At 42.5% G+C, this 24,306-nt stretch overlaps 1 protein-coding gene across 3 annotated transcripts in view; it reads left to right on the top strand.

Moving 5' to 3' along the window:
• Positions 1-24,306, top strand: part of llgl2 (LLGL scribble cell polarity complex component 2) — a 55,204-nt gene that overhangs the window by 6,130 nt on the left and 24,768 nt on the right. For all 3 annotated transcript variants that reach the window (XR_008569446.1, XM_054766652.1, XM_054766653.1), the window contains exons 3-15: positions 1,183-1,280; positions 1,564-1,645; positions 6,203-6,318; positions 8,452-8,610; positions 11,045-11,207; positions 11,300-11,429; positions 16,311-16,365; positions 17,032-17,186; positions 17,264-17,475; positions 19,797-19,864; positions 19,950-20,094; positions 21,062-21,166; positions 21,447-21,542. Coding sequence is in view for 2 of the 3 variants with exons in the window: in XM_054766652.1 (XP_054622627.1) it covers positions 1,183-1,280; positions 1,564-1,645; positions 6,203-6,318; positions 8,452-8,610; positions 11,045-11,207; positions 11,300-11,429; positions 16,311-16,365; positions 17,032-17,186; positions 17,264-17,475; positions 19,797-19,864; positions 19,950-20,094; positions 21,062-21,166; positions 21,447-21,542 (1,584 nt within the window). In the remaining variant the exon portion in view is untranslated. The remainder of the gene's footprint in view (positions 1-1,182; positions 1,281-1,563; positions 1,646-6,202; positions 6,319-8,451; positions 8,611-11,044; positions 11,208-11,299; positions 11,430-16,310; positions 16,366-17,031; positions 17,187-17,263; positions 17,476-19,796; positions 19,865-19,949; positions 20,095-21,061; positions 21,167-21,446; positions 21,543-24,306) is intronic.

The following is a 24,306-nucleotide window of genomic DNA, read 5'->3' on the forward strand; positions in this document are numbered from 1 at the left end:
CTAATTTTGCAAAAATTACTTTATTCCATTTTTTTGGTTTCCTCATATTATTACAACTTAAAAAAACAACATTTTTATTGATATTTCAATTCTGTGCTACTAAAATGACATTGTTTTTCTCCATAATGTTACATGTATAGTCTTTTAAAATTGCCACTTTTTTTTTTAAATACCCTTAAAAATATATATATATTTTAACTGTATTCTCGGAAAATTACAGGTCCCCCCCCCCATTTATGCTTTGTTTTTTTTTTTTAATTATTTTTTTTTAACTATTTCAACTTTCTTCGTGTAAATTTTCTTCTCGTAATATTATTACTTTATTCCCATTTTTAAAAATTATCACTTTTTCCCAGACCTAATTTTAACATTTTCTTGTTTTGTTTTTTTGACTTAAAACAACTTTTAAAATATTTAAACTTCATGGTACTAAAATGTTATTTTACCTCATAATATTACAACATTATTAGTGTAACGTTTAACATTTTTCTTAATAGAGTACAGCTTTTTTCTCTTAATATATTGACGTTATCCTTGTAAAATGACTGCAGATTTTTTGTCTTTCTTTTTATTGTCTTGTAAAACTGTTTTTACTTTGGACACCACTGGTGTTCCAAAACTGAGGCAAAATTTTGGTAAATATTTTTGTCAGAAACTGGGTTGTTGGAAAACTGAGGTTCCACTGGGCTTTCCTAACCTACGTAAGTCTGCAATTGTCCTCTTTGCGGAGTTCCTTGGACTTTCCCATAGTTTTGAGTGTCCTAATTTTGTTGTGCTGCCAAAGACAATCATCCACTAACAAGAAGATCATAGCTTGGTCTTGTAAAGTTCAAATACATTCTGGAACCTTCAGCACGTATTAAAAGATTTAGGTGAACGTATGTATACTTTATAGTTGAACTTGTATGTATCATTTTGACCATGTGTAAATTAGACAAAATCCAAAATCTGTTCAAATTTGTTCCTCCAGTTTTGTCTTTAAAAATCACTGGAGATATACGACGTATGACAATTTCACCCCAGAAAAACAATGGTCCAATTAAATCATTAAGGGTCCAGTTATGTTCAATTCAATTAGTCATTATTTTCATTCATGTTTTTATCACCATTAATTTTCCACACCTGGATAGACAGTTTTATTGTCACTGTTCACCCTCACCCTTTCCCACTCTTTCTGTTCAGACGGTAGAGCATGGCTTCCCCCACCAGCCCAGCGCTCTGGGCTACAGTCCCTCTCTGCAGCTGCTGGCCATTGGTACCCGTTCCGGAACAATCAAATTGTATCCTTCATTGCTGTTTCTACTATGTTTGTCTGAAATACTTCTCATTGTGCAGTCTTTAGAAGTTGAATTACTTGTATTCTATTTTCTGTGAAGCACCTGATCAAAACAGACGTTATTGAAGCATATCTTTCATATAGAATACATCAGTCATTTATGAAACAAACGAAACATCCTCATCTTATTTACATGACATCACGTCATTTCTATCTACAGCTGCTTTTGCATGGTTCGAATAGAGTGTTTCAAATACTCTACCAGTGTTTCCATAACCAAAGATCAGGTTTGGAGCCCCCGGTGTGGAATTCATGGGCCTCCATGATGAGAATGCTGCAGTCACACAAGTACACTTCCTCCCCCACCAGGTACTGCAAGTGAACGAAAGAAGCCAAGAGCAAGAGCTGTTTTGAATTCGGGCTGTCAATTGATCAATCACATGTTGCCCATAGTTAACTCGTAATTAATCACAATTAATAGCATATAGAAATACGTTTTTATCTATAATAAGTGTACCTTATGAAAGTTTTTAATACACCACAACGTACAAGTGGACACTGGTCAGGTAAACTGTCCACCACTCAAATATCATTCTCTTCAAGCAAATAATCTCCATCCATCCATCCATCTTCTACCGCTTATCCGAGATCGGGTCACGGGGGCAACAGCCTAAGCAGGGAGGCCCAGATTTTCCTCTCCCCGGCCACTTCGTCCAGCTCCTCCCGGCAGATCCCGAGGCGTTCCCAGGCCAGTTGGGAAACATAGTCTCTCCAACGTGTCCTGGGTCTTCCCCGAGGCCTTTTACCGGTCGGACTTGCCCTGAACACCTCCCCAGGGAGGCGTCCGGGAGGCATCCTGACCAGATGCCCAAGGCACCTCATCTGGCTCTTCTCAATGCAGAGGAGCAGCGGTTCTACTCCGAGTCTCTCCCGGATGACAGTGCTTCTGACCCTATCTCTAAGGGAGAGCCCAGCCACCCTACGGAGAAAACTCATTTCGGCCGCTTGTACCCGCGATCTTGTCCTTTCGGTCATTACCCAAAGCTCATGACCATAGGTGAGGGTAGGAACGTAGATCGACCAGTAAATTGAGAGCTTCGCCTTTTGGCTTAGCTCTCTCTTCACCACAACAGACCGATGCAGAGTCTGCATCACTGCAGACGCCGCACCAATTCGCTTATCGATCTCACGTTCCATCCTTCCCTCACTCGTGAATAAGACCCCAAGGTACCGAAACTCCTCCACTTGGGGCAGGATCTCTTCCCCGATCTGGAGATGGCATTCCACCCTTTTCCGGGTGAGAACCATGGACTCGGACTTGGAGGTGCTGATTCTCATCCCGGCCGCTTCGCACTCGGCTGCGAACCGATCCAGTGAAAGTTGAAGTTCACGGCTTGATGAAGCCAACAGGACCACATCATCTGCAAAAAGCAGAGACTCAATCCTGCAGCCACCAAACCGGAACCCCTCAACGCCCTGGCTACGCCTAGAAATTCTGTCCATAAAAATAATGAACAGAATTGGTGACAAAGGGCAGCCCTGGTGGAGTCCAACCTTCACTGGAAATGGGTCCGACTTACTGCCGGCAATGCGAACCAAACTCTGACACCGGTCATACAGGGAACGAACAGCTTGAATTAGCTGGTCCGATACCCCATACTCCCGGAGTACTCCCCACAAAATTCCTCGAGGAACACGGTCGAATGCCTTCTCCAAGTCCACAAAACACATGTAGACTGGTTGGGCAAACTCCCATGCACACTCCAGGACCCTGCTGAGAGTGTAGAGCTGGTCCACAGTTCCACGACCAGGACGAAAACCACACTGCTCCTCCTGAATCCGAGATTCAACTATCCGGCGGATCCTCCTCTGCAGAACCCCTGAATAGACCTTACCAGGGAGGCTGTGGAGTGTGATTCCACGATAGTTGGAACACACCCTCCGGTCCCCCTTCTTAAAAAGGGGAACCACCACCCCGGTCTGCCAATCCAGAGGCACTGTCCCGATGTCCACGCGATGCTGCAGAGTCGTGTCAACCAAGACATGCCTACAGCATCCATGGCCTTAAGGAACTCCGGGCGGATTTCATCCACCCCTGGGGCCCTGCCACCGAGGAGCTTTTTGACAACCTCAGCAACCTCAGCCCCAGAGATAGGAGAGCCCACCGTGGAGTCCCCAGGCTCTGCTTCCTCATAGGAAGACGTGTCGGTGGGATTGAGGAGGTCTTCGAAGTATTCTTTCCACCGATCCACAACATCCCGAGTTGAGGTCAGCAGCACACCATCCCCACCATACACGGTGTTGACTGTGCACTGCTTCCCCCTCCTGAGACGCCGAATGGTGGTCCAGAATCTCTTCGAAGCCGCCTGGACGTCGTTCTCCATGGCTTCTCCGAACTCCTCCCATGTCCGAGTTTTTGCCTCAGCGACTGCCAGAGCCGCAGACCGCTTGGCCTGCCGATACCTGTCAGCTGCTTCCGGAGTCCCATGAGCCAAAAAGGCCCGATAGGACTCCTTCTTCATCTTGATGGCATCCCTCACCACTGGTGTCCACCAGTGAGAGGCACGGAACATGGCCCATTCAGACTCAATGTCCGCCACCTCCCTTGGAACATGGTCGAAGCTCTCCCGGAGGTGGGAGTTGAAACTCCTTCTGACAGGGGACTCTGCCAGTCGTTCCCAGCAGACCCTCACAATACGTTTGGGCCTGCCAGGTCTGACCGGCATCCTCCCCCACCATCGGAGCCAACTTACCACCAGGTGGTGATCAGTTGACAGCTCCGCCCCTCTCTTCACCCGAGAGTCCAAAACATATGGCCGCAAGTCCGATGATACGACCACAAAATCAATCATGGAAGTGCGGCCTAGGGTGTCCTGGTGCCAAGTGCACATGTGGACACCCTTATGCTTGAACATTGTGTTTGTTATCGACAATCTGTGACGAGCACAGAAGTCCAATAACAAAGCACCGCTCGGGTTCAGATCAGGGGGGCCGTTCCTCCCAATCACGCCTCTCCAGGTCTCACTGTCGCTGCCAACGTGAGCATTGAAGTCCCCCAGCAGAACAAGGGAATCGCCCGAGGGAGCACTCTCCAGTACTTCCTCTAGAGACTCCAAAAAAGGTGGGTATTCTGAACTGCTGTTTGGCGCATAAGCACAAACAACAGTCAGGACCCGTCCCCCCACTCGAAGGCGGAGGGAAACTACCCTCTTGTTCACCGGGTTAAACTCCAACATGCCGGCCACAAGCCGGGACGCAACAAGAATTGCCACCCCTGCCCGTCGCCTCTCACTGCTGGCAACGCCAGAGTGGAACAAGGTCCAACCCCTCTCAAGAGGACTGGTTCCAGAGCCCTTGCTGTGCGTTGAGGTGAGTCCGACTATATCTAGCCGGAACTTCTCAACCTCATGCACCAGCTCAGGCTCTTTCCCTACCAGAGAGGTGACATTCCATGTCCCTAGAGCTAGTTTCTGTAGCTGGGGATTGGACCGCCAAGGTCCCCGCCTTCAGCTGTCACCCAGCTCACTCTGCACCCGACCCCTTTGGCCCCTCCCATGAGTGGTGAGCTCATTGGAGGGGGGACCCATGTTGTCTCTTCAGGCTGTGCCCGGCCGGGCCCCATGGGCGTAGGCCCGGCCACCAGACGCTCGCCATCGTGCCCCTCCTCCAGGCCTGGCTCCAGAGGGGGGCCCCGGTGACCCGCGTCCGGGCAAGGGAAAACGTGGTCCAATGTTTTTTGTCATCATAGAGGTCTATTGAGCTACTCTTTGTCTGGTCCCTCACCTAGGACCTGTTTGTCGTGGGTGACCCTACCAGGGGCATAGAAACCCCTGACAACTTAGCTCCTAGGATCATCGGGACACGCAAACTCCTCCACCACGATAAGGTGGTAGCTCAGGGAGGAGGCAAATAATCTCACAAAATATAATTGACTGACATTACAAGTAAAGGTTTGCAAAAACACCCATCAACTAAGTGAAATAAAAATGGGGTGTTAGAAAAATAAATATTGACAACTTACAAAAAATAGAGTGCTCAAGACCAGTCAGTAGTTTATAGAGCTAGGACTGCACCCTGTAGTGCTGTAGTGCAGTCAGGCTATAGTTTATACTTCACTTCCAAACACTCTTTTACAGAGACATACAGTACACACACACACACACACAAATGCTCTTTTACACACACTATATTACACTTTTCTTAGTCTTGTGACTTCAACGACATGGCAGTATGACGCCGCAGGTCTTTCACCGTGCAACCTTTATTCTGTCATCTTTGACAAACACAGCAGTTCAATCACAAACACTAATAAATCGCAAATAAATAATGATGACGCTAATAAATTACCTTGCGAGCCTTTACTGCCGTCTCATTCGTCACCGTGTGTGTGCTCAGTTCCGCCTGTCGCATTGATACAAGCCCACCAAATAGCTGTCCTCGGCTATGCCTGCTGGAAACTCTCAGCAAAACCCAAATTTTGTCTTGCAGTTCAAAGCAAAAAATCAACAAGAGAAACGGCTCATATATCTAAAAAAAAAAAACCAAAAAACTTATTAGTTGGGACACTTGTATGCCAAGGTACCACTCTATAAATGACAATAAAATTTACAGTAACTTTGGTCTTGTCGAGACGGCCATCTGCTAGGGCTTTGAAGCTAAACTTTACCCTCCAAAATACCCTTTTCTTTCTCCATTTCTGCTCATTATTTGTTCCCGCTTCTGGCTCCAAATCAACTGTGCACACGTTTCCTCAAATTACAGGGTGGGCCAAGGGTCAAACACACGTTAATCGGCCATGAAAAAAAATAGTAGTGTGAAAGCAAATTTCCATTAACTCGTTATTAAGCGTTCACTTTGACAGCTCTATTTTTAGTACAATTGTTTGTTTTATCCATGCTATTGTTTGATGTCATTTCTTGTTGTTAGGCTGAACTGGTGACGCTACTGGATGACAACAGTTTGCACATGTGGACTTTAAGAGCCCACACAGGACTTTCAGAGCTTCTCGAGATTGGACGCTTCACACTCACTGGTCCACCTGGGTAAAATACACAATACAAATGCACACACACCTGTGATTTTTTTTTTTTGTGACATGTACATTACTTTAATTCCAAGAAAATCAGCTTTTCAACCTTTTCAAGGAATTTAAAAATGGTCCAGGATTTCTTATATTCTTGCCACCAGTTTGCATCCATCCAATTATGATGAACTGACCATGTGGAACTGAGTTATTAACATTGACAGTTTAGTGGCGAATTGTTTGATTGATCATCAAAGTTTGTTGCCATGCCCCGCCCACATCCTATGGAACAGCCTAAAATCCTTTGCAACATAACATCACCTGTCTAGTATCCATGATTTTCATTTGGACTCATTTGGTCAAAGTGCCTCGGACGAGTTGGTTGAAATACAACCTCTGGTTTTCGCCCAAAATTGCAGCTGGAAACCAAACAGGGGTTCTTGAGACTTTTTCGTGTGTCCTGTCTCTATTGATGTCCCAAATTTGGTGACATTCTGTGAAAGTGGTGGTAGGTTGATTTTTTTTTCTTCTAAAATTTAACGGGGCCGCTACTGTGTGAGTTTTGGTTGTTAGTGTTCGGGACCACTGAAATGTCACATTGATGCGCTTGTCTTAACAACACACCTCCACTCCACCCCACAGGCTCCACTTCACACGGCGGTGCTCGGGCCCTAATAATAGTAATACTAATGATAGTAAAGAATAATAACAAGAATAAATAAGTAATACTAAGAAGCAAGAAACAATACGGTCCCTTTGTCAACTATACCAGGAATTGTCAAACTGTGAACAGGAACAACTAGGCCAATAAAATAAATATTCTTTGTTGATAACTTTCACTGACTGTAATTTCCAGATGAAATAAATACTTTCCAGAAAATAAATACTGTCTGTTACATTGGAACAAGTCATTTTAAACAGAACAGATAGCATGTTCACCCTTTCCCTTTCCTCGGGGAACCATATCAGCCACCTGCTGTACACGACATGCACTGGACCAGTAAATTCTGGATTGTCACATTGTCTGGGAGAGTAGCTTGCCACACGAAGACATTTTTTTTTGCAGAGTTTTGACTTTGTTTCACTGTCTTCCACACCACTTTTTGTGTCTTTCTTCTTGTAGTAGCAGCTGATGTCTGTCTTGCAGCAGGTGCACTGGCGCTTGCATAAATAGCAGAACCAGCATTTATGTGGTATTTATTAGAAATGCACAACATCTTTTTCTTAAACCGATACAGACTTTCTGCTTCTCTAGACCGATATGGTAACTTTTATTTAACGATAACTTTTATTTCTCTACTTTTTAAATTTGGAGGTAAGAAGGACTCGAAGAAATTAGATACCGTAATATCAGATCATTTAAACCTACAATAACTGCCTGCTCTGATGATCACTTCTCACGTTCTGGCGACACTTAGTGGGTAATGTAGAATACTACATTCACAAGTAGAATGTTTCTTCTGCCTTATAGTATATTTGAGTTCATTTAGTTTGTTCATTTAGCCATTTTTATGCTTGAAAATTCTTAATTTCTGCATATAATTTGCAAAAATATATGCATTAAAAAAAAGCCGTATTCAACAATGAAACAGCGTTTATTTATTAATTTAAAAAAAAAAGATTGAGGTAGCGATATTTGAGCCGTGATCTGATGAGGGATGACTGTACTGTGTGTGTGTGAGCTTTTGGAGAAAATTTGAGAAAATCCAAAATAAATAAAAACTTGTGCACTCCATCCATCCATCCATCCATTTTCTATACCGCTTCATCCTCATTAGGGCCGCGGGGGCATGCTAGAGCCTATCCCAGCTGACTTCGGGCGACAGGCGGGGTACACCCTGGACTGGTCGAAACTTGTGCACTCAATTCTTGTATTTAAGACTTCCTGTCATGTATGCTGTGGTGTTATTCTATTCGGGAAGAACAGCGGTTAAAATAACTCATTAGGGCTCCCAAAATGAGTATGAATACCCATGAAGAGTGTCGTTAACGTCTGACCACAACAGTAAATGTGTTGATGTCCTTTTTGCACAGTACTTTATATTTTTGTTATTTGTTGTTGATTTAAAGAAGGGCAATGATGACAATGGTGCCTTTGGTTCTGCTTTACGTCCAGTAGTTAATTTGATCTCTCACACTAACCCCTCCTTAGTGCCCCACCAAGTGTGACCCGGGTGACTGCAGTCCTGGCACACTCCTCTGGCGAGCTGCTGCTGCTGGGGACCGAGGGGGGCCATGTCTTTATTGTGGAAGTCCCTGGCTTCAGAGAACTAGAAGAAAGGAACATCAGTCTCGATGAAGTTGCCAAAAGGTGAGCAAACAGCAGAATACACTACTCAAAAACAGTAATTCTACTAAATATTGTAATAAATACTTTGTCAAAAATTCTACTTATAATAATAATAATGTTCAATGTTATCAGATTGGTAGTCTATTTATTTGCTTTATTGTAGTTGTAGAGGGTGAAAATTTGACATTCAATTGGGAAAATTATTTTTTGATCCCCTGCTGATTTTGGAAGTCCTGAACATGCTCTTGACGACAAAAAAACTAACAAAATGAAAGGACCATAATTTCTGGTGTATTTTTTTCTCGCTGCTTTTTTGTCAAACTTTGAACCCTGCGGCTTATACAGTGCTGCAGATAATCTGTGGTGATGTTCTAATCTCGTGGCATCTTGTATACTTCAGAATAAATACTAATTGTTTAATACTAGGCAGCAGCCTAAGCAAGGAAGCCCAGACATCCCCCTCCTCGGCCACTTCGCCCAGCTCCTCCTGGGGCATCCTGAGGCGTTCCTAGGCCAGTTGAGAGACGTAGTCTCTCCCACGTTTCCTGGGTTTTCTCCGAAGCCTCCTACTGGTCGGATATGCCCTGAACACCTCCCCAGGGGGGCATTCTGACCAGATGCCCGAGCCACCTCATCTGGCGCCTCTCAATGCGCGGGAGCAGTGGTTCTACTCAGAGTTTCTCTCGGATGACAGTGCTTCTGAGCCCAGCAACCCTACGGGGAAAACTCATTTTGGCCATTACCCCAAGCTCATGACCATAGGTACATAGATAGATCGACATATTAAAAATATATGACAATATATTGCAATCTACTAATATAATTTCTACTACTGCGCTATGTGTGTATGCTAGCGGCCCTGTCTCCACCCACAGAGACAAAGAGACTGACAAAACGACTCACTCTGTTCACGCCGTTGTTGTATGGAACAAACGCACCAAGGTGCTGAAAGCAATTCCCAGAGTGAACTCTGTTCCTGCCTGTTTGGGGGCGGGAGATAAGGAAAACAGACACGCATACACATAGCAATGTGTTGAGGCCGGCAGAATTATTCAGTTCATTTTCATTTATTGTGTGATTATCCTCTAGGATTTTTTGAAGCTGTGGTGGTGGGCTGCATGGGAGGGGGAACTGCCGCCGCTGTGTCGTGCCGCTGCTGCGTCTGCATTGTTTTTAATGACAAATAGCCAATTTTTTAATGACTTCTTTATTTAACTTTTTTTTTAAATTATATTTTTCAACAACCAGTAGGACATGAACCGAGAAGATTGTAGAACTGTTAATTTAATGACAAAGTTTCTGACAACACTTAAAGTGAGAGCCTGAAATGTCGAGCCTCCTTTTGTGAACCTGACCTATTTAGTCCAATAGTACTATGTTAGTAGTACAAAAGGACAACATTTTTTACTGTTTGACACAAATGTAAATTAATGTGATGTTTGTTTTAGAGGAATACGAATACATGGGAAATGAATTGTTCAATTATGTATTTAGTTCAAAATAACACAAATAACCATTTAAATATTTTTGTCCTAGAAATCTGTCCTGTTTAAACAGCTACCTGTTGGGAACCTCTGTGATAGCATTGCTGTCTAGAGCTGTACACACTACGTGTGAAACAAAGTGTAAGAAACAAAGTGAAATTCAACACAAGACATTAGCTATATATGTATCTATATAGCATATACTGTATAATCATTCTTACAATACATTACTTAAAATTTTTTTCAAGTTAAAAAAAAAAACAAACAAACAAACTCATTTTTAAGGTGTGACGCCTTTTATTCTGTAGTGGCGGGCCACCACGATCAATTATATGTAGCGTGAACACTGTACTGTAATTTATTTATCGTCCCAGCCTTGTGCGCACGAGACAATTTTTTTTCGGAAGGTCTCGAAAGATCTTGTGACATACCCTAATATGTAGTATTCTACACTGGTCACTAGTTGTCAGTAATGTTACTGTAATGGGTGAGACATACAAGCACCAGGCTTGATCGGCAGAACAACAGGCTTTTATTGCAAGTTTGAATTCTCTCACAATAATCCCTAACGCGAGCTACCGTTGCGTGACAAACCTCTACGACAAGCTAAAACTCAACTCTGAATGCTTGAGTCACTTCCTGTCAGCCCGCCACTCTTCTTTCGACTCCTCACACCAGAACACATTTATAGCAACACACTAGGCCACGAGTCTTATGTATGTCTCTGCTAATATGTCTACTATATTGGGTAATAGCAGTGTAAAGGTGACTATTGGGGTGTTATTGCATGTCTAGAGGGCTCTAATAATGTTAAACACTGTATTTAGAGGGTTGTTAACAGGTTTTCTATGCTCTAATTAAGAAAACACTATGACATTTAGGGCTTCCCCCCAGACACTTTTTTCATGTGGTGTGGTTGCAGAATTTGTGTGACATGTGAAATGTGTATAAATCTCTATCATCTCTTTCAGTGTACCTGATGATTATATTGGACGTAGGAATTTAGAACACGTTGAGGCCTTACAGGAGAACCCGGTCAGCCCAAACCAAGTGGCTATTGGTTATGGACGCGGCCTCATTGTCATCTGGGATATTGAGAAGCAGTGTGCTCTTCAGCACATCCCAGCCACTCAGGTAAGAAATGAGATGCAAATATGCTTTTACAGGTTGTTAGATCATCATCATCATCCTGGTATTTGGAATTTCCTTTGCATGTCTAACCACAGCAGCTAGAGAGTGTGTGGTGGACAGAAGACGGAGGTTACATTCTGACTTCACACAGTGATGGAAGCTACTGTCGTTGGATGCTAGGTGAAGAAGATGTGAATGAAGAGGAGAAATCAGACATTCCTTATGGTAAGGATAAAAAGTGATGACATACACCAGGCATGGATGCCAGGGCCACTTGGATAAGTTATATATGTTATATTATATACGTTGTGTATATATTTCAAGAAAAAAGCAACATTTCGGCTTTGTATAGGTGAAAAAGCTTCAACTATCAACTTTGCTCTTTTTTTCCCCCATTTTTGCATTTAAATTTTTTTTTCAAATACTTTACTCTTAAATATTCTTCTGAAATGTTGTTTTCGTAATAATATGACTAGGGATGTTCAATGATATCGGCCCACCTAGATGATTGGCCCGATATTAGCATGAAGATGTGACGGTAGACATCAATATTGGGTTTTTTCCCTGATAATGAAAAGCAGTATTAAAAAAACGCTGTATAGATGGACATTTTAATGTTCACATGGCCAGGAGGACGCCGCAGTTTGTTCACATACAGTGCAAGTCCACCTTCTTTGCGCTTTCCACAGGCTGTTCCCAGGGTGTTCCCAGCCACTCTGACTGTACTGAAGTTGACTAGCTCCTCATGTTAGCATCTGGGACGCTAGCTGATAGCCATTCATGAAGCACAAATAAACGTTCTTGCCAGCTCATCAATCTTGCTCAGTAGTGAATTACGTTTCCCATGATAAAGGGTACCGAAGGCTTGAACCTCCACTTCCTTGCTAGCCGCTTGACTTTCATCCTCGATATCTATGGGTAGACAGGGAATCACACTGATGCCGGACGTCGCTGGATGGATGGTTTGATTGATACATACATACATAGATGGATAGATAGGTACTTTATTACTTTCCAAGATGGATAGGGTGGCTAAAATCGGTTATCCCCGGAGCCGGCTACACGTTTCCGCGCCGCCGGCTCGCGAGGATATCCAAACGACGCGCTCAAAACTGTCTTCGCCCGGTGGCTCGCTCCACTCTGCTGCAGGATAACTGGAGCTCACTTCATATGGCTCTTTTTAACACCAGATCACTGAATAATAAGACTTTTATTCTCAATGATTTTATCCGCTCTGATAAACTTGATTTGCTTTTCCTGACGGAAACCTGGCTTTGCCCAGGTGACAACAGCGCTTTCTTGGAGCTCCTCCCCCCAAACTATTTCTTCCTCAACACGCCGCGGCCATCTGGGAGGGGCGGGAGTATTGCTACTGTTTACAAGCAGACCTTAAAGTGCCGCCTACTCTTCACTAAAGCCTATGCCAGCTTTGAGCTACAATGTTTTGTACTCACACTGTCAAGTCCCATCTTATGTGCTGTGGTTTATCGCCCACCCAAGTTAAACAAGGACTTTATAAATGATTTCACTGAGTTTTTGGCAGAAATCATGTTAAAGTTTGATAATATATACTAATCTGTGGTGACTTTAACGTCCATGTCCGATCCCCCTCAGATCAACTGGCTCGATGCTTTAATTCTCTGCTGGAATCTATGGGTCTCCCCCAGTCTATTGCTTGTCCCACTCATCAACTTGGGCACACACTGGACCTAGTCATCTCCCATGGACTGACTATCTGTGTCAGTTAATAATATACGGAATGTTCCTATTTCCGATCACTCCTTCATCTGCTTCCAGACGCTAGCACCTCCAGCTGCACCGAAACCTGCTCCCACCTCCTGCTGCCGGGTTATCACCTCCACAACAGCCAATGACTTTGCTGCTGAATTTTCAGGCACAGACCTAAGTCCTATAATGTGTCCGGACACCTTCCTCTCCTCTTTCCATTCCACATGCTCCCAGATCCTGGACTCTGTGGCACCATTTAAGGACAAAGCTACCAGACTCACACCTGAACCATGGCTGAATGAAACCACTCGCGCCCTGAGACAGCAGTGTAGGCAGGCTGAGCGCAAATGGAAGGATGGACTTCCTGTATCACTGGGCATCTTCAGGGACAGTCTTGCCACTTACCATAAAACCGTGAAGGAAGCAAAAACTAAATATTTATCAAACATAATTTCTAGCAATAGCCATCGCCCCAGAGTGTTATTTAGCACCATTAATTCTGTTATTAACCCTGTCACTGCTGTATTAATGATGTTTCTGAACACACATGTAGTACACTTCAACAATTTTTTATGGACAAGGTTGCAACAGTCAGACAATCCATCCCAAAGGTCTCATCTACTAGTCTGCCTGACTCCCCTGTATAACACACACTTTTGAGAACTGTGAGCCAATCTCCACTTCTCTTCTTAAAAAATCAGTCCAACAGTTAAACCCCACCAACTGCCCTCTAGACGTTATCCCTGCAAGGATAATGAAGGACGTTATAGATGCCATTGGTCCCAGCCTTGTACTATTTATGAACAGCTGCTTCAGGCTGCGTATTGTCCCCACTGCCCTTAAGCAAGCTGTAGTTCGATCACTTCTTAAAAAAACGAACCTAGACCCGTCAAGTCTATCCAACTTCCGTCCAATTTCACATCTGCCCTTTCTGTCCAAGGTCATGGAGAAACTTGTCTTCTCACAACTCCAGTCATATCTGTCTATCCATAATATTGCTAACAAATTTCAATCTGGCTTTAGAACCCATCACAGCACAGAATCCGCGTTATTGAAAGTACACAATGACATCCTCACAGCCCTTGACGCAAAAACTCTGTAGTGCTGGTGCTTTTAGACCTTACAGCTGCTATTGAAACTGTGGACCACTCAGTCCTCATCTCCCGCCTGGAACACTGTGTTGGCCTACGTGGCTCTGTGGTGAAATGGTTCATGTCATATCTCACCTACAGGACTTTTTCAGTAATGATTCATGACTTCTCTAAAACCGCTCCCCTTTCTTCTGGCGTGCCCCAGGGTTCCATCCTTGGGCCTACCTTATTTTCACTATTCATGCTACCATTGGGTCCAATCATCTCCAAACACAATATCCATTTTCATTTTTATGCCGATGACGAACAGCTCTACCTACCAGTAATGCTCAGTGACAAGAACGCAGTAGATCCCCTCCATAGCTGCCTTCATGACATCAAACAACGGCTGTCTCAGCATTTCCTTCATTTAAATGAAGGAAAAACGGAGTACATTGTTTTTACCCCTGATTCACCGCACAGTGAAACCAATTTTGACACCCCCACCCCTTTTTTTAAAAAAATATATTTCCAACTATTTCAACTTTCTTCTCATAACTCTGACGTTATTCCCGTAATATTTTTGACATTATTCTTGTAACATTATAACTTATTCCACAGCCTCATTTTAAAGAAATGACAACTTTAATTGTTGATTTGTTTGTTTTCCATAGTGTTACGACTTTTAACAAAACAAGCTTTGAACTCTATGCTCCTCAAGTGACGTTATTTTGCTTCATAATATTACATTATTTTTGTAAAAATACATTTTTTTTGTTAGATTACAAATTTTGTCTCTTAGTACATTGATTTTAATTTTGAAAGTCTGGCTGCTGGTTTTCAAATTGTTGTTGGTGGGTTTTTTTTCTTATTCAATTATATATTCTAGAATTTGCTGCGGGCTGCAAATGTCCCCTGGGCCACACTTATGACAACCCTGATGTAAACTAAACAGGGCCCTCATCTATAAAGCTTGCGTACTCACAAACAGTGCGGAAAAGTTGCGAACGACGTTTTCCACGCAAAGTATGTCATCTACAAAAACCCAACCTGACATGAGAACGTGCGCACCGCTACGCCACCTTTTGCAGTTGCCGTACGCACTATTTGGAGACGTGCCAAAAAGGCGACGTACATTTTAAGTGGTGAAGTGAAATCACATGTTAGAAATAAACGTGCAATGGAAGCCAATGAAGATGTGTCCATCACTGCATGAAGACCTCACGCCGTTATTGACTTGAAAACATTTGTGGAAAGTCTTGTTATTTGACATGATGGATATCATTTGTCATTTATCATAAACACAATTACGCGCCAGTGTAGTATCTGAACTAAAGCATACTGTACATGAAGAACACAATGCAGCGCTTGGATATATCATCATTTTATTTCATATTTCATAGTCATGATAACATTATGTGTTCGATTAATATTAATTATAAATAGTCTTGATTGCAATTGACAAACATCAAGTTGTCAATTAAATAATTCTAAGCTTTAAGTTTACAAGACACAGAGCTAATATGTCCTCAGTGCTTTGTTTCTCGCTTTTCTTTGGACAATTTATCAAAAAAAAGACTTCTTTCCTTGCATATGCCAAGTATGTCATCAGTAGCAACATTTATCTACCATGCACAGCCTTTATTTGTGTGGACAGTGTCAGAGCCGTGTGCGTAAACTTACTCTTTCCTTTTCCACAAATGATGGGGTTTTCTTTTGTTGGACTTTGAAATAACACACAGCAATCGTTCCTCATAAAATAATTGTAATATACCGAATATTTTGATGGTGTTAATGAAATTCAATAAGTTTAAACTATCCACCTGGAATTACAGCAGTGAATTTTCAACATAACTTCATCCCCATTTTGAGTCTTTGCGTCCACCTTTACATAAAACAGATTCTGTAAGTTTAAGTTTTTCCAGTATTTCCTCCTCCATTTTCGTGAACGCCCGCTTCTTTATCCTCGTCGGCCGTGATTCCAATGCAATCAAGACTATTTAAATATGGATGCCACATTCATGAGTCACTTTGCATTGACCTTCTATGGTGAAGTGGAGGCATGGAAATGGCTTGACTTGAGGCGGAGTTGCGTAAGCACACTCCTCAAGGTGTAATCTATCAACCACAAGTTGCGTGAATGCGTACGTACGCCACTTTTTATAGGTTTTAATATTTTTGTCCGTATGCACATTTTGGGTTTCTGGCGTACGCAGACTTTTTGTCAGATTTCCACGCACATTTTTGTAGATGAGGCCCTAGATCTTTTCCTTTCATTGGGTGGATTATGTTGTCTGTCTTTTTCCAGGACATTTCCCGTGCAAAGCTATTTCTAAAATACTTCAGCTGCCTACGAAAGAAGGGTATGTTGCTTTCAATGGTTACTATATTTCACACTTAGCTTTGTGTAGTGTCATCTGCTTGTCATGTTCTCTGATGCTTACACATGCTTGCCCTGGTTAACATGTTTTTGTGGTGGAAAATGTGACCATGAGAAATGTTTTTAAATGTTTTTCCTTAATGTGGACAAAGTAACTCCAGAATGAGACTGAAAAACAAATTGGTGTGTATAGAAATGGAAACAGACCTCCTTGCAAGTTTGGATGGTGCTATGGTCAGCAGTAACCAATTCAAGTTGGTGTTGAAATAATTGGCATGTAGTGCACTGTCGGCCATTTTCATTTCTTTTAATCCCCAAATAAAGTTAAACCAATCGAGTAAACTGTTTTTTACACTTATTCACTTGCATTGGATGGCTAAATAAAGAAATATAACTCTTAAGTTTCAGCTTTTAGCACAATAATAACATACAGCACACACACAAATATTTCCTTGTGGATAGTCTGTTTCTCTCTGTTAAAATACACCTACTATTAAAATGATAGACTGTTCATACCTTTGGAAGGTGGTAAAATGATCCACTGTACCTCCAAATATATAGATTGGTGGATAGATACATTGCATGTTCTTCTTACATATGAAACTAAGGCTTGATGGAAATCAACCTTCACCTGTGTGTGTCTTTATAGGCCACCATTCCTCCTCTTCAGTGGTGGCATGCCCAGGGCCAGCTATGGCGACAGACACTGCATTACTGTCATCCATAGTAAAGTACATGTGGCCTTGGATTTCACCTCCAGGATCATTGACTTCTTTGTCATCAGAGACAGACTACATCACACAGGTAGACAGCAAACAGAAGCCCTCATAGCCTGTACGTTTAAATGAAAAACATGGCTGTCGTCACTTTGTGTTGTCCAGGAGATCCCAGCGCATTGGTGGTCTTAGTTGAAGAGGAGTTAGTCGTGATTGACCTGGAGACAGATGGGTGGCCGGTCATTCAAACGCCTTACCTGGTTCCCCTCCACAGTTCAGCAATCACCTGTTCACACCATGTCTCTGCTATCCCTCTCAAACTGTGGGAGAGACTTCTTGCCATTGGAGAGCTGCAAAATACAAACTACTCCAAAAAGGTAAAATCACTTCTACTCTGATGTAGCTAAGACTCACTGTAGAGATTCAACATCTTCTCGTCTACTCTACCAGTGGCATCTCTCTACAGTACTTTTTCATACAGACCTTTATGTGCCGTAATTTTTTGTGTACATATCCACATCATAAAGTGGCATATTGTGGTGCTCACGAGTCCGTGGGGACCAGTCAGCTCTTTATTTGACAGGAGTCAATCATGAACTGTGAATAAACTCACGACCAGCTTGTCAACCCACTGGAAATTGCAGGAGGTGGTTGCTCATCATAACAGTCTGACTCACGGTGTCATTTTACAAACAACATTAAACTTATCACGCAGCAACCTAACACTCAAACGTTATACCTCAGAAATATAGAAACATGCATAAAAAGATACGCAATGCAGGTAGCGCAGACATAAACGTTATATCCGGTTAAGTAAAACAAATGTAAATAAACCGAATAAATCACATGAAATGCAGTTATATTTGATTGTAAACAACCAAAAGCAGAGTGCAATGATGGATTTATGCAGAGGATTCAGCTAGAGTTTTTTTCTAAATGGAGAAATACCTTTCATCCAAACATATATTCCTAGCAAATGCTTTCGTCTATATTTATTCAGTGGCGGAAAAAACGTAATATGGAACCAGGAAAAGAGGTCTTATAAATTATCCACTTGCACCATGGATATGATATGAGAAAAAAAAGATCGATTGAGACATATATTCCTGCCGTAAAATAGATTGACGGATGCGTACATTACACATGACTAACATGTGACTGCCGAAAAATATGCCGTTGGGATGTAGACGCGTTCTGCACATGCGTAGAACCGATAGCGTTTCCGGGACAGATTGCCAGTGACAATTCCGTGTACGCCTGTGATGCTACATACATTGCGTAAGGTTTACGTAGGGTCACTTGTGAAATTGAGATGGATAGACACTTCATTCATCTCCAAAGGAACAACACGGCATTTTATGTTTTTGCTTTATACGCTTTATTGCCTCGAGTCATCATAGCACGTGGATTTTCCTGGATCCAGGTACGTCTCCGCTTTTATATGTTACATTTCCTTTTTGTTTACATTCATCATAACAGGCTTTGTAATCTTGGCGGTATATTTATGGTGTTTATTGAATAATTCCAAATCCAACAATGTTTTACATTTGGTTTTATATAAACTGTGATTGATGCTGCTCACTCAAATGTGTGCAGCAACAGCAACAGGGTTAGCAAACACCCAGAATGGTGGCTTCTTGGGCTGTTTTGGTTGTTTCCTGAACTTTTTTTTTGCCCTTATGATAGACTATCTTAGTAGTAGCATTTTCTGAATTAAACAATTAGTAGTAGTTCTGAAGTATACAGTAGGAGATGTCACGGGATTAGAACATGACCACACTAAGCACCATGGGAAATGTAGTTTTTAGTCATATATTGGTCGCACAAGTGTATAAGTCGCAGGGTTCAAAGTTTGAGAAAAAAGTAAGTTATACACCGAAATCTATGGTACATTTTGTCTTTTTTATACCAGTAGCTCAACTCTCAACTATGATGATAAGAAGTCTGAAAAATAGTCCTTTTTACCCTTTCCAAGGGTTGAACTTAACCATTCTCCACTGAGGGATTCATCAGGCCGATACACCATTTGAATTGGCTGCAACAGACATATTGTTTCCTTACAGCAGGGGTGTCCAAAGTGAGGTTCGCGGCTGTTTCCTTATTGGCCCGTGTCAAATTCATAAAAAGTCATAAAAATATGAGAGTGTAAAAAGTGTACACTCTCATATTTTAAAAAGTAAAAAGTGTACATTTTAATTTTTGGAAAATTACTGTCAGGGAAAATTATACTATGGGAATAAAGTCATATTACGAAAAGAACATTTATGGAGCTTATTTTTTAAGAAAGTTGAAATATTTGGAAAATAAAAAAAAAAACATATAAAAAATGGGAGCGAAAAACAGCAAAGAGTGAAGTTGATACTAATACAAGTAGTAGGCTGTTTCACCTATATGACAAAGCTGAGATGGAGTTTTTTCTTGAAATATATATGAAATAAATATAACGTCTTAGGATATATCTACATGTGTTGCTTTACAAAATGTCAAAGTGGCAAAGTTGCAATCTTTCATTTTTCACTGTGTGGCCCTCGCTGGAAAACGTTTGGATGGAGCACGGTAGTGTTGAGTCGCTATGAAACACAACTCTTCTAAATCATATCCACAGCGTCAGATACTGTGTATGGATGAAGGCCCTGCTCTGATGTTGTTTCTTTTGATTTTTTAGTTTGCTGTTAAACGTTATGTTCTCTTCATTCAGCCATGGCCAATAACCGGAGGCCAGAACCTGGCCCCAGATCCTCCACAGAGAGATCTCTTGCTGACAGGGTCAGTTCATTCAGAGTAAATTGTTTTGTTGACTTTGGTGTACCACGTTTCTCAAACTGTCTAATATAAATGTGATCATGTGTAGGCATGAGGATGGAACTGTGCGTTTTTGGGATGCCTCAGGAGTCTGTCTGTATCCCATGTACAAATTAAGCACAGCTGGAGTCTTCCAAACAGATGCTGACCCCATGAACCAAGGTGCTGAAGGAGAGTGGCCACCGTTCAGAAAGGTGTGTGTTTGTGTCATAGAAAGTTCAGTTTATGTAGGTAAGTAAATACAGTGGAACCCGCTGAAGTTGGTCCTGTTAATATCAACAAGCCATCTTTTTGGACCAACTCATCAAGTCCTGGTCCACTGTGTTCTTATTACAAAAAAGTGCTCTAAGTTGACGCACAAGGAAAATGACCTTCATCAGGTTAAACCACCACAGCAACATAACCACTGTCGAGTTACACAGCATTAACACGTGCACACAGTGACTTCTTGTTCAGTGCAAAGTAAGCTTCAAAAGAAAAGCATGGCAGCATTAACCTAGACTCAACCACAGCGACAGTGCATGCATCCTTCCTTCCATCCATCCATCCATCCATCTTATTCGAGGTCGGGTCACGGGGGCAGCAGCCTAAGAAGAAAAGCCCAGATATCCCGACTACTTCATCCAGTTCCTCCCGGCAGACGCTTTTTAACGTTCGTTCCTTAAAGTATCTTTGCTTAGCGTGTTCAAAACAAATAAACCATGACTATTTGCAGTCAGTAATAATTACTGGACTTACATTACTTTCATTATTATTTTTTTTGAGTAATCTCACATTGAAGTTAAAACATTCTAATAAATTTTATTTGCTTGTTTGTTAATATCTGATCGGCACGTGTGCATGTGCTGACAGGGCAGCAGAAGAGACAGCACATTTTTTCAAGCTTATTCTGGCTGTACACATACATTTACTGTACAATCACTCTCTCACTTTATACTGGGAATTGGGGACCATTGTTTCTTGTTGGATTCTTTTCTGGCTCTTGTGAACATATTGTTTGGTGGTGAATGGTCGGTGGTAGGTGGAGAAGAGAGGTTATGCTGGAGAGCAGGAAGTGTTTCTGTTGCTGTGTGACAAGTATTGTTTAGTGTATGGCATTTATTCTTTACCTGAATATACAGTATGGGACATCTGCTAACTTGATTCCTTTTTGCGCTGTAGGTTGGCTGCTTTGACCCCTACAGTGATGATCCAAGGCTGGGCATTCAGAAGATCCATCTTTGTAAATACAGTGGTTATCTGGCTGTTGCAGGCACGGCTGGACAGGTGACATTGCAATTTGGATTTGGATTCCTTTTATTCTTTTGAGTGCACTATTGTTTTTTTTCCCATCGGAATGTAGGGGAACTCCTGTTATGGTTATACTGGATGCATAGTTTAAAGTTTGGTTCCTGAAGTGAGACCACATTTCTAATGTGGTTCAGCAGCTGAAAAAGCTGCTGTAGATGAACTGAAGACATGATTGTATTCAATCCTGTCATGTGCATGCATGTTTCTCTGTTCAAGCCCATTTTGTTGTATTATTGAATCCGTGTTGTCTTCGAAGATTCTGGTGCTAGAGCTCAATGATGAGGCAGCAGAGCACACTGTGGAGGCCAAAGTAGTGGATTTGCTGCAAGGTCAAGAAGGATTCCGCTGGAAGGTATTGTAACATTCTTATAAAGTGGTCAGTAAAAGAAAATACACTCCCATTGTTGCTTAAATGTTTCAATATTATACAATATCAGTGGTAGAGCTATGCTTGTAGAGTAGCTCAGAAAGTGACATGGCATTTCAGCAGCCATTTTATATCTTCTCAAGGGACAATACTATAGAAATGATGCTTGGATATTAGTCCTTGTAAAGCTTGAAAAGCAATCAACACGCAACCATTACTGTATTGTCGAAATATCTGGCAACACAAGTGAGCCTCACAGTGAATATGTCCAAATGGTGTGAATATTTTACGTGTGCGCCATGGTTATCTAGCAATGCCTTAAAGTGCTCATGACACCAAAAAAAGTTTGAAAAAAATCCAAAATGAAAGCACTCACATTTTTGTCATATTGCTGTCATAGATAAACTATAAGATACGAGTGGTCATTTTGACACGCCCCCCAGCGAGTTTTGTCAACTGACGCCATCTTGGCTGTGACATCACAGCCAGAACACGTTTACAAGAACCAATTTGAAACACATGCAGCCATGACCCCACAGCAAAGCCAAGAAAGTGACATATTCACAACAATAATAAAATTAGCTGATATTGTTTTGTGATAACTATGATATAACACCCCCAAAATCACCACAACTTTTTTTTTTTTTTGACTGTCAGTAAGTGGCACTGACAGCTCTATGCACACTGCAAAATAAAGGACCAGTGAGCAGCCATCGCTGCTGAAACTGATAGATGGACTGCAAGATAGGCTAGAAAGATGAGTGACTGCAAGCCATGTTTTCCTAACAATTCAGGCTGAGAACACTTATGGGTGACGCTGGCAACCAGGTGCAAACAAGCACTGCCATAAAAGCGTGTAAAGAAAGTGACACGTTCACAACAATAACACTCGTGCAAAGAAAGTGACATCCACAATAACACTGACTAATATTGTGTTGTGAGGAGTATGATACTGTATGTTTTACTGGCAGTGACAGCTATCAGCTTGCTCTTTACACACTGCACAGAACTGAAGACGATACACAATGATTGTTTAGCAACTCTAAGATTCGTAGTGATGCTGCATCAAAGCTTGCTCTTTACACACTGCACAGAGCTGAAGACGATGCACAATGATTGTTTAGCAACTCTAAGATTCGTAGTGACACTGCAACCCTTTGGATTAGTTTGTTGCACGCTACAGCAGATAGCACATTAGCCGCCTAGCTAGCGCGACAGAACAAGCCAATAGGGGTTAGAACTGCGTGAGCCGCCATGAGCTCTAGGCTGGCTACTATGGAGAATATTAGCAGGAGAAATGAACATCTTGTGGGTTTTTGACTTTCTTTCCCCCCATCTGCGGGGCAGGATTGAAATATTTGTCCCACAAAGTTTGCCGACACATCTGACGAGGCGAATGATGTCTTTTCAAAATGTGAACAAGCTTACTCCGTTTCCTCGAGTGTTCCAGCAAAAGCCTTCAGCACAACGAGCGAGCATAATATAAATAAATATTTAACAAACAACAGGAAACAAGTGGAGGGTAATATCAGAAAATGCGCTGTAGTGGCGCAGAAGTCACTTTCTCCGCCTCCTCCAAACACGGAAGAAGCGACGGAATGAAAGATAATAAATATTTATACGTTCAAACACACATCTGACACAGGAATTATGTATATCCATGTTATTTTTCATGGCGGAAATAACAAGATTGATGTGTTTTGCTGCCATGGACTTGACCAGCTGCACAGATTATTTTTGACATCCTCTTCCACTACACCCTCACGCCACCTATAGTTTGAGGATGCCCCTCAGGTGTTCAATACATAGAGTCTGTACTTCATCACCTTCACGTTGCGCTTCCTCAACAAGGCACTTGTCTTCCTGGAGGTGTGTTTGGGATCGTTATTACGTTGGAAAACTGCCATACAGCTTTCATGCTCTGCTACAGAATGTCACAGTACATGTTGGAATTCCCTCCCTCACCGGAGCTCCACAGTACCAGCAGCACTCGTGCAGTTCCAAACCATGAAATGACTACCAGCAGCATTATAAACATCGGAAATGAATATTTAGTTAATGGTTCACTTTAAAAAGGATGTAAAATATTATTTGTTTTGAATGGTCTTACTCCTCCCTGAGCTACCACCTTATCGTGGTGGAGGAGTTTGCGTGTCCCGATGATCCGAGGAGCTAAGTTGTCAGGGGTTTCTATGCCCCTGGTAGGGTCACCCACGACAAACAGGTCCTAGGTGAGGGACCAGACAAAGAGTAGCTCAATAGACCTCTATGATGACAAAAAACATTGGACCATGTTTTCCCTTGCCCGGACGCGGGTCACCGGGGTCCCCCTCTGGAGCCAGGCCTGGAGGAGGGGCACGATGGCGAGCGTCTGGTGGCTGGGCCTACGCCCATGGGGCCCCCCTCCAATGAGCTCACCACTCATGGGCGGGGCCAAAGGGGTCGGGTGCAGAGTAAGCTGGGTGACAGCCGAAGGCGGGGACATTGGCGGTCCAATCCTCAGCTACAGAAACTAGCTCTAGGGACATGGAATGTCACCTCTCTGGTAGGGAAAGAGTCTGAGCTGGTGAATGAGGTTGAGAAGTTCCGGCTAGATATAGTCGGACTCACCTCAAACACACAGCAATGGCTCTGGAACCAGTCCTCTTGAGAGGGGTTGGACCTTGTTCCACTCTGGCGTTGCCAGCAGTGAGAGGCGACGGGCAGGGGTGGCAATTCTTGTTGCGCCCCGGCTTATGGCCGGCATGTT

The sequence above is a fragment of the Dunckerocampus dactyliophorus genome, chromosome 2 (assembly GCF_027744805.1).
Source record: "Dunckerocampus dactyliophorus isolate RoL2022-P2 chromosome 2, RoL_Ddac_1.1, whole genome shotgun sequence".
Taxonomy (NCBI): domain Eukaryota; kingdom Metazoa; phylum Chordata; class Actinopteri; order Syngnathiformes; family Syngnathidae; genus Dunckerocampus; species Dunckerocampus dactyliophorus.